The sequence below is a fragment of the Drosophila yakuba genome, chromosome 3L (assembly GCF_016746365.2).
Source record: "Drosophila yakuba strain Tai18E2 chromosome 3L, Prin_Dyak_Tai18E2_2.1, whole genome shotgun sequence".
In the NCBI taxonomy this organism is placed as follows: domain Eukaryota; kingdom Metazoa; phylum Arthropoda; class Insecta; order Diptera; family Drosophilidae; genus Drosophila; species Drosophila yakuba.
In genome coordinates, this window is record NC_052529.2 from 13,190,306 (window position 1) to 13,199,271 (window position 8,966).

The 8,966-nt window shown below is 44.0% G+C and overlaps 4 protein-coding genes and 2 non-coding genes across 7 annotated transcripts; 4 read left to right on the forward strand and 2 right to left on the reverse strand.

Annotated features, from left to right (window-relative positions):
• The first annotated feature begins 163 nt into the window (after window positions 1-163).
• On the forward strand, window positions 164-1,710 carry LOC6533961 (protein-S-isoprenylcysteine O-methyltransferase). The gene is made up of 3 exons (XM_002094625.4): window positions 164-565; window positions 628-999; window positions 1,233-1,710. The coding sequence occupies exons 1-3, from the start codon at window positions 326-328 to the stop codon at window positions 1,518-1,520; spliced, it is 900 nt and encodes a 299-aa protein (XP_002094661.3). The 5' UTR covers window positions 164-325; the 3' UTR covers window positions 1,521-1,710.
• A 434-nt stretch (window positions 1,711-2,144) lies between these two features.
• LOC6533962 (adenosine kinase) lies at window positions 2,145-5,033 on the reverse strand. 2 transcript variants are annotated; one of them, XM_002094626.4, is made up of 3 exons: window positions 4,764-5,033; window positions 3,396-3,879; window positions 2,145-2,997 (listed from the first exon to the last, which is right to left on the reverse strand). In XM_002094626.4, exons 1-3 carry the CDS (start codon window positions 4,778-4,780, stop codon window positions 2,461-2,463), a joined length of 1,038 nt encoding a protein of 345 aa, XP_002094662.1. In that variant the 5' UTR covers window positions 4,781-5,033; the 3' UTR covers window positions 2,145-2,460. The 2 variants fall into 2 exon arrangements, with proteins under 2 accessions (XP_002094662.1, XP_015050359.1); XM_015194873.2 differs by lacking the exon at window positions 4,764-5,033 and adding an exon at window positions 3,956-4,060.
• Window positions 5,034-5,835: 802 nt separating this feature from the next.
• On the forward strand, window positions 5,836-7,257 carry LOC6533963 (40S ribosomal protein S12). Its single transcript, XM_002094627.4, has 4 exons — window positions 5,836-5,895; window positions 5,985-6,027; window positions 6,237-6,371; window positions 6,862-7,257. Exons 2-4 carry the CDS (start codon window positions 6,011-6,013, stop codon window positions 7,127-7,129), a joined length of 420 nt encoding a protein of 139 aa, XP_002094663.1. The 5' UTR covers window positions 5,836-5,895; window positions 5,985-6,010; the 3' UTR covers window positions 7,130-7,257.
• LOC6533964 lies at window positions 6,084-6,153 on the forward strand. Its single transcript, XR_005561392.1, has one exon. It is a non-coding gene; the product is annotated as a small nucleolar RNA U18 (small nucleolar RNA).
• Window positions 6,716-6,791, forward strand: LOC6533965. Its single transcript, XR_005561391.1, has one exon. It is a non-coding gene; the product is annotated as a small nucleolar RNA U18 (small nucleolar RNA).
• On the reverse strand, window positions 7,252-8,966 carry LOC6533966 (zinc finger MYND domain-containing protein 10 homolog). The gene is made up of 4 exons (XM_002094628.3): window positions 8,193-8,966; window positions 7,945-8,134; window positions 7,431-7,873; window positions 7,252-7,374 (listed from the first exon to the last, which is right to left on the reverse strand). Exons 1-4 carry the CDS (start codon window positions 8,861-8,863, stop codon window positions 7,320-7,322), a joined length of 1,359 nt encoding a protein of 452 aa, XP_002094664.1. The 5' UTR covers window positions 8,864-8,966; the 3' UTR covers window positions 7,252-7,319.

The following is an 8,966-nucleotide window of genomic DNA, read 5'->3' on the forward strand; positions in this document are numbered from 1 at the left end:
TTAAAATGACGTAGTTTATTTTTTATTAATTATTGTTTTGTTTTAATATTTTCTGCTAAACTTGATGTGCAATATTGATTTCTTTTAATGGAATACAAAGGCTGTACGAATTATGATCGTTGACATCATGTACATCAATAATAATGTATATGATGTCTACGAGTCCTTTGCCTTAGCGGACATTTACTGTGCTGCCTATCGTTATCGTGAGCTTGCCGGTTTATTTACATTTCGGCGCATTGAACCAAGCAAATGTTTTGAAAAACCACAATTTTCGTGTTTTGGCGCACAGCAGCAGCACAAAAAGTGTCGTGATTCCTCAGCCATGTGTGCAAAAAGCAGAGTCCCTGCTCCTGGGACCGGAGGCTCCAGCCTGTGTTCCGAGGGCCGCATCAGTTTATATTGTTTTGTGATCACCGCAGCCTTAGTCCTGATCCCCTCGGTGCCCCAGATCCTTTATGGAATGGTGCCACAGGTGTGGGGAGCCGTGCTCTGGGGTCCTTTTCTTTACTACGCCCTGATTAACATGATTATACGGTTTGTGCTCAGGAACCACGACTACCAGGTGAGTCACTCGATGAAACCTGATAAACCTTATCAGTGGTATTAACTATTTTGGCCCCACAGGTCGCCATTAGGGCATCCTTCCTAGGCTTCGCCATGGCCATAAGTGTGCTGGTCATCTGTTTTGCTCCCACCGAATGGCAGCAATTTGGCGTCTACGGCTGCTTCATGTCTCTCTTTCACTACTCGGAGTTTCTTGTGATCGCCTTTGCTAATCCTCGCACTCTCAGTCTCGACTCCTTCATGCTGAATCACTCCGTGCACTACGGACTGGCTGCGGCAGCCAGCTGGATCGAGTTCTCACTAGAGGTGTACTTCCTGCCGCAGTTCAAAAGATATGGATACATATGGCTGGCGGGCGTGGTCCTGTGCGCGCTGGGCGAAGTGGTTCGCAAGGCAGCCATCATCACAGCTGGTCGGAGCTTCACTCACTTGGTTAGTTTGGTTACTTTTTAAAACAGGGACAATTAATATTACACTTAAGGAATAAAAACATTATTATTAAGCAAGGGCGTTTCCACGACAGCTAGTCTTCAAGAAATGTTGATTAAAAGATCAGTTTAAGTTAACTAAAATGTATATCAAAGAAGTTAGTAACTAATATGGAAAATAGCTTTTAAACTTCTCACCACAGAAATCTAATTTTCAAACTTCCTAATTTTCTACAGGTTCAGAATGAGAAACACTCAGATCACAGGCTGATAACAAGCGGGATCTACGCTCACTGCCGTCACCCGTCATATGTAGGCTGGTTTTGGTGGTCCATCGGAACCCAGATCGTGCTGTTGAATCCCCTCTGCATATGCATTTACACATTGGTCAGCTGGCTGTTCTTCCACGATCGCATCTACGTCGAGGAGTACTCCCTGCTCAACTTCTTCCAGTCGGACTATGTGCGCTATCAGAAGCGGGTACCAACGGGCCTGCCCTTCATCCGGGGCTATCTGATCGATTAGTGCCACCGATCTGGGGTTCAATGTCACAAGTCGCCATGGCAAACAACAGAATTCTATTTTAGGTTTAGGTATACAGTTCTCTTTTGTATAGCAAAAAGAAAAAAATGAAGATTTACGAGCACATTGTTTTTTCAAAATAAGTTTTCTAATATTTAGCATGTTGTTTTGTATTCATAAACTAGTCAAAGCATGTTGCTGATAATCTTATCATTTTTGGGTTGATTGTGAATTTATGGGTCGTATAAGCAACGAAATGTAACAGCTGCGTGTTTCGGAGATTATTTGATGTTTAACTTTTCTATCTATTGTGGCTGATATCTTATCTGCTGATGAGACTGCTTGCAACTTTGGACATCAATTAGTTGTTGCATCTTGTTTTATATGCAATGTGTAAAGGTCGTTATACAAGAATTTAATGAAACACTTTTTCAGGAATTGCACAATTGTACTCATACGTCAGCTATATAATATTATCAGAAGACAAAGGGGATCTATGATAGAAAGGGCTCAATACTTTTTGACTAATTTCAATTACGATTTGATAAGAAATCTCATAAATAAAGGGATAAAGAAATGAACCTTCTTTTGGGGTAATCACCTCTTATCTGAAATAGAAAACAAAGATTTCAAGTTGTGCAAACTGTTGACTTTTGTGTTTCGCTCGCGTGTGTCACTTTTGTTTTATTATCAATTTAAATTCGAATATTGCTCTATCTATAAGACACAAGCCTCACTCTCGCTATTTGTCCATGTCATTCCACATGTGTATGCTTTTGTATGTGTCTGAGTGTGGGTTATATGTACAAACAATTATCAGTGTTAACAAAATGTCTTAGTCACTCTCATTTACTTAATTAACAATTGCAAATCTTGCTGCGCTTTGCCTGCCTCCTTCTATGTCATCGTGTGTGTAAGGTTTCTGTAGCTTCCGCATCCGCTTTTACTCGACAAACTCTGGTTCGCCAGAGTATGTGCATCCCGGATTCTTGATGATGTGCCCGGCTGCATAGTTTCCGCACCTAATGCAGACGTCCAGCGACTTGCCCTGCACAAACTGCGAGAGGAAACCTCCAACGAATGCATCCCCAGCGCCATTGGTATCGACAATCTCATGCGCCGCCAATTTCGTGACCGGGAACTCCTGCACCGAATCCTGCTGAATAAGCAGCACAGGATCGCAGCCCTGCGTGAGGATGGCAATGCGCGGCCGCGTCGGGTTTTTCTTCTCCATCGCCACCAGTCGCTTGCCAATCTCGCGCAGGTCCCCGCTGGGCCACTGCTGGGCCTCGGCGAAGGCCTGAGCCTCTGCCTCGTTGCCAAAGATGATGTCCACGTAAGGCAGGGCGGCCAGCAGCGGTGCCATGTAGAATTGCGATATGAATGGTGCGCTGAGGTTCATTAGGAACGGTCGCTGTTTGGCGTGGGCGGTGGCCGCCACCTGCATGATGCTTGGCGGGTTCACAGTGAGGAAGAAGCCCTGGGGAAATGGAATAGGTGAAGTGTTATACATTTAATCTTTATGTTGGAATGAGAACAATTCATATACTTTGTATCCTTATCTTTGGTAAGGATATGAATTGTTCTAAAATATTCTCGTAGATTACTATGCATATTTATTCATAAACTGTTTTAGTAAGACTTGATAAGGGTAACAAGTTATAAGTATTTACAATTAAGGAAAGTTATTTTGGGAAGGTAAGAACCACACTAATGTGCAATTAATGAACTCGACAGCTTTTATATATGTACATATATGGATTCATATCTCTCACTCTTTTGCAATCGCTATAACAACTCACTTCCCGTTGTGCAGTTAGTTATTGCTTCCGGCATCGATTACATCCCCAAATCTCAAAGCAGAAGCTATGTACTCACCGAAATGTAGTAGTACTGGGCGTTATCCACCAGAGCCTTGTTGCTGGGCTCCTCCAGGTGATCGATGGTGAAGTTGTTGGCCGCCGCCAGATTAGCGCAGAGCGATCGGTGAGTGCCGGTGATCAGTACAGCGCAGGTGCCCGTGGGCACGTCCGTCTTCACCTGGTAGTGGACATCTAGTCCGGCCGCTTGCGCCTTCTCCTTCAAGATACTAGCGTACCTATCCTCGCCGACACAGCCGAAGAACACTGCCACCCTGGGTTGTCGCAGAATCCATTGGGCAATCCTTAGAGAATTTTGCACGGATCCGCCTGCCAGGAACTCCGCCTGGTAGCCTTGGACCAGCTCCCCGTAAATGGGCATGTGTCGGTCCTCGGCCAGGATCGCATCATCCTCGTTCATAGAGTACTTCTGCAGGAAGTCAAGGGGAACAACGGCGGAGATGTCTAGCAGCGGGTTGCCGCATCCGACCAGAATTCCTTCTCTGTGGAACAGAAAATCATTTGGATTATTGATGCTATCTTCTCTGTTTCGATGAGTACATAGCAGTTGCCCCAAACCTAATGTTACTGCTGATACGATCGTACATGTTGCTCGTCTGAGGGCCCGATGCTAATGCGATCAATTAACAATGCCACTCAACAATACTGGTGTTCAGTCAGAGCTTTCAGCGCAATCAGCTGGCGATGAACCTCAGAGATAGCTCTACCCCCAGTGGAAGATGACTGGCAGTCGAAATATTGCGCATACGCCCGGTATGTAGTGCAAGGAAAATAATTCTCATAGAGGTTTTTATGGTGCATGAGTTCCTTAGTAGTTATTATCTATGATTATTTAGTACCTAGAACTTTGTCGATCTTCTACATTCATATTTTCCGGATAGGCAAATACATGTATATATAAAGGGCTTATCAAATTATCGCAGCTAAACTAGGCATCATCACTTTTCGGGACGCCAGTGTGCTCTTGTTTACGATAGAGCTTGTTGTTGTTGGCAAGAATTCGGCCTGCTTATCAGTCACATATTTCGGATTCGAGAGATTTGGGCGTCGAAGAACACGGCCGGATATATGTACTAATTCATTCACACGCTCGCCGGCACACCCCTGCTACTTTTTGTATCTTACGGATCAACATTTGGAGATCGTAGTTCCTGATTTCCAGATAACGAAGGCAAACACGCGCACACAGACACGCAAAGCACACGATTTTCACATGCCGCTGTAAATTTTCGGCAATTATATTGTGTGTATGGTGCGTGTGTGTGCGACACGAGAATCGGGAGCACATGGCGGCTATTTTCTATTTTCTTCATATTCCTTTTTACTTTGTTAATAATAAAACCCCACTACTACACTTGCAACTTACTGTAGCGTGCTCGTCATTCTCCTCGTGTGGTTGTTGCTGTTGCTGTTACTGTCACTGTTGTTGCTGCTGGCTCGGCTGACTTCTTATGTAAACATAAACAAGCTATTGCACTTCAAATCTCCGGGTGCGCGCTCTACTGGTTCAAATCGCTATCCGGCGGAGAATCGAATCGGGCGATATTGTCGCGTGTATTTATAGGCGTTTTAGCACGGGCTGCCGTCGTCGGAAGCGCGAGTTGCGGGCGTTTGGGATATCGGGATTGTTTATCTCGGTGTTACCAGGTGCCACGGGTCAAGTATCTGTGACTAACGCGTGGCCACACGCGAAACAGGGATATTTCTGTGCACTGCGAGAAAATCACATAGATTAAAACAGATTTCTAAGCAATAAAATTACTATTGCAAATATACATTTTTAAATTTAAATATTTTACTTAACAGAAAATAAGTTAAGCTTATAACAAATCATGCAAAAACAAAGCGTTAAGATAAAACAGGGATATTTCTGTGCACTGCGAGAAAATCCCATGGATTGAATTAGACTTCTGAAAAAAAGGGCTTGCACAAATACAAATTTTTAAATGTACCAATTTGACTTACCAGAAGGCAAATCATGCAAGAGCAAAGGGTTAAGATAAAACAGGTTTATTTCTATGCACTACTTTTACATAAATATATATATATTTAACTTGACAAACCAGATGACTTGAAAACCCAGCCAAATTAATTAAACAAACAAAGCCACTTCAGTCATCAAATTAGATAATAGTTCAAGTAATATGTTGCGAGCCAGCCAATAAGCACACTTGCTAACCCAATTAATGATAACATCAACACAATTATAACTGTTTTGCTAAACCTCAACTGCATTTATAAAACATAATATATATGCTCCGTATTCTCCATTTCCTTATAGTTTTATACTTTAAGTTATCTTTAAATAAATAAAAATGATTAATTTGCGATAGTCAATTTGACTGCAGTGCGAACTTGGCATCAATTTCCATTTAGACCACTATCGATCGCCTTAAAAATGCAGCCATGCTTGAACTATCGATATTACACCAATAGTAGGACAGTCACATCTCCAGAGCCATGCCGATTTTGGTCTCTTTCTTTCCGGTTGTCAAAAGGTACAGATGTGTAGAATTTATTTCGCCGAAATAAATACTTTTTCTCAACGAAAATGTAATAAATATAAGCTTTTGACTTTAATTTCCAGTGCAGTGCATCCTTTACCGCAGAACAATGGCCGACGTTGATGTGTAAGTGGATATTTCATAAACGAAAAACGCATTTTATGCCGTTCTCGTCAAACCTCTTGTTGATGAAATTAATTGGTCCGTGTTTAAGAATTTCCATTGATTATAAATAACCAATTACTGAACAAGCAAGGCTAAATCGAGTTTTTTTTTGCTATTTGACATTGCATTTGGTTCTATTGATTGCTAATAATATATGTTTTCCGATCTAGTGATGTTCCCTCCGCTGCCCCCGTGCTCGATGGCGCCATGGACATTAACACTGCCCTCCAGGAGGTCCTGAAGAAGTCCCTGATCGCCGATGGACTCGTCCATGGCATCCACCAGGCCTGCAAGGCCCTGGACAAGTAAGTAGTCCCACAATCCGGAGATCAACGTGGTTATACACTTCTTGGGGTTTTCGATGCGTTTGCAGAGGGTTGAAATCAACTAATCTTTGGTTTTATACAACTTTAATAATTTATAGATAGAAATATATAAATATTTCAGTTGAAATTTCTTAAAATGCCTAGACCACGTTTTAAAAAATATCGCTCTTCATTCTACTTAACCTAATTATAGGAAATGTAACTTATTTCCTTGACTTTACATCGTTTATCATCTACAAAGTACAGCATTTTATTATACGATCACTTAAAACTAAATTCCAAGAAGTGTTTCCACATGAAATCAGCTTGATTTTGCTGATCTGCCTATGATGAAATTAATTGGTCCGTGTTTATGAATTTAAATTGATTACAGAAATCTTCCAATTACTACTGAGCAAATGACAGCAAATAGAGTTGCATTAAAAGTAAAAAAAAACATACTAATTATAATTGGTTGTATCCCCAACAGGCGTCAGGCTGTCCTGTGCATCCTGGCCGAGTCCTTCGACGAGCCCAACTACAAGAAGCTGGTCACCGCCCTGTGCAACGAGCACCAGATCCCCCTGATCCGCGTGGACTCGCACAAGAAGCTGGGCGAATGGTCCGGTCTGTGCAAGATCGACAAGGAGGGCAAGCCCCGCAAGGTGTGCGGCTGCTCCGTGGTGGTGATCAAGGATTTCGGTGAGGAGACACCCGCTTTGGACGTGGTTAAGGACCATCTCAGGCAGAACAGCTAAACAGCTGTACCCTGCTTGCTGAATGAGAGACTACGTGAAAGTTTTTTTTTAAGCTTTTCGCTAATTGAAAATAAAACGTAATGCACCTGAATCCAGATGAAAAAAATAAAAGAAAGTTGACCTTTTTACATTTTTGGAATGTTCTATTCTAATGAAACGATTTCTTTTTGGTATATTAGCTGGGCTAGTATTAGTTTTTAAGGCAGACCACCTTGTGCTGCGGCCAGTCCTTGAGCTGGCAATCACTGAAAGAAAGAAGTTATAGATAAAGCGAAATACGTAAAGGTTACGTCTAACCCACCGGGTGCAGTAGTGCACTTTCTTGCAACCGGCGCACTTCTTTTTGGCCTTCGCCTGGCAAGTGGCGCAGGTGTGATCGGCATCATCTCCATCGCCACCAGCGTCGGCATCCTTTTCTTCGCCCACCTTAAGATCATCTAAATTCTGCTCCAGCTCACAGAGCAAGTCAGTGCCGTAAGCTTTGCTCAGACGAGTGGCCAAAGCGCAGATGTCTTCCTTGTTCTTGCTGAGAAACACAGCGTCCTGATCCTGGGCAATCTGATAGAAGCCGCCGGATTCCTCGACATCCTTTAGCAGATCCTCCTGTATCTGCGGAATGTCCTCCAGCAATAGTGGCTGCGACTTGGCCGTATTGCCGCTAAGCGTCATGCGGCTCAGGAACACCTTCAGCTCTATTAGCGGTGGCAACTGGTCCAGCAAAGTCTCGTGCATGAGACCCAAAAGCTAAGGAAAATGCGGTGAGATATCTTCTTTGTAAGTCAGCTCTTTGGTCAGAGAACTAAGTCGTCACTAACCTTGGACAACTGCTTGCAGCGTGCTTCGTTGAATGCATAGTTATCCATGATCTGGGCGTTTAGGAGCAGCTGGCGCACACAAAACCAGGCCTGCGCCTCTGGCTTGACAATCTTGGTGACGTCGTCCACATTGGTCCACTTCTCCTCGATGAACTTCTGAATCCCCTTGCTGGTCTTCCTCTGCCACGGCCTAAGATTAAAGGAAGTATGTGAGGAGAGAAACAAGCTCAATGATTTTTGCTGCTCACCGAAAGCAGAGCACATCGACTATGAGCCACGGAATATCATGGGTCACCAGTAAACGGCGTGCGGCGCTCAGATGAAACAATGCCACATTGTCCGCGATGTAATTCAGCACTGAGATGCAGCGCAGCCCAATCTTGTAGATAAAGTCGCGCTTTTGGCGCTCCAGCTCCGTGAGCACTGCCTCATCCACGTCCAGCTTTGTCTCATTCTCGTGGTAACCCATGCTGACCAAGCCGATGACCTGGGAAACGGCCTGGGCGCAATAGTCAATCAAATCCAGCACGGACTCCTGCAGCGTCTCACAGCCACTCGGATGGTAGAGGCACACATCCAGCAGAGCCACCAAAGCAGCCTCGTGATAGAGCACCGTGTAGATAAGGAACGTGGCCTGCGGATTGGGATCAATCTCCAGCAGATGCGGCAGAACACGTGTCTTCCAAAGGGTCACGCAATATGCTTCGTGGATCAGCACGCGCAACTTGTCGCGCGAGATGAGGAACTCCTTCACCTCCTCCTCGCGATTCTGGGTCAGCTCCAAGGCCGCCTGCTGACTCAGCCTGAGGATCATCTCGTGCACCTCCAGCCACTTCGAGCTGCCCACCTCGCGCACCTCAAACGGACGAATGCTCTCCACAAAGAGATACATTTCCTCCGGATACACAAAGTTCACCATTTTTTTTTTTTTTGTCGAGTTTTTAATAATGCTGGGAAATATTAATACACGTCTTTTCCGTTTCGTTTTGTTAATGACAACTAAGACCCACTACAGAGTTGAA

Excerpts from the sequence above, each read along its gene's own strand:
- LOC6533961 (XM_002094625.4), top strand. The coding sequence starts at position 326 with ATGTGTGCAAAAAGCAGAGTCCCTGCTCCTGGGACCGGAGGCTCCAGC. Across the intron at positions 566-627 it reads TCAGGAACCACGACTACCAG|GTCGCCATTAGGGCATCCTT; the intron begins GTGAGTCACTCG and ends TTGGCCCCACAG. Across the intron at positions 1,000-1,232 it reads GTCGGAGCTTCACTCACTTG|GTTCAGAATGAGAAACACTC; the intron begins GTTAGTTTGGTT and ends AATTTTCTACAG.
- LOC6533963 (XM_002094627.4), top strand. Across the intron at positions 6,372-6,861 it reads GCCTGCAAGGCCCTGGACAA|GCGTCAGGCTGTCCTGTGCA; the intron begins GTAAGTAGTCCC and ends TATCCCCAACAG.
- LOC6533966 (XM_002094628.3), bottom strand. The coding sequence starts at position 8,863 with ATGGTGAACTTTGTGTATCCGGAGGAAATGTATCTCTTTGTGGAGAGC. Across the intron at positions 8,135-8,192 it reads GTCGATGTGCTCTGCTTTCG|GCCGTGGCAGAGGAAGACCA; the intron begins GTGAGCAGCAAA and ends CTTTAATCTTAG. Across the intron at positions 7,375-7,430 it reads AAAGTGCACTACTGCACCCG|TGATTGCCAGCTCAAGGACT; the intron begins GTGGGTTAGACG and ends TCTTTCTTTCAG.
- LOC6533962 (XM_015194873.2), bottom strand. The coding sequence starts at position 3,984 with ATGTACGATCGTATCAGCAGTAACATTAG. Across the intron at positions 3,880-3,955 it reads CGTATCAGCAGTAACATTAG|AGAAGGAATTCTGGTCGGAT; the intron begins GTTTGGGGCAAC and ends TCTGTTCCACAG. Across the intron at positions 2,998-3,395 it reads CCCAGTACTACTACATTTCG|GGCTTCTTCCTCACTGTGAA; the intron begins GTGAGTACATAG and ends CCATTTCCCCAG.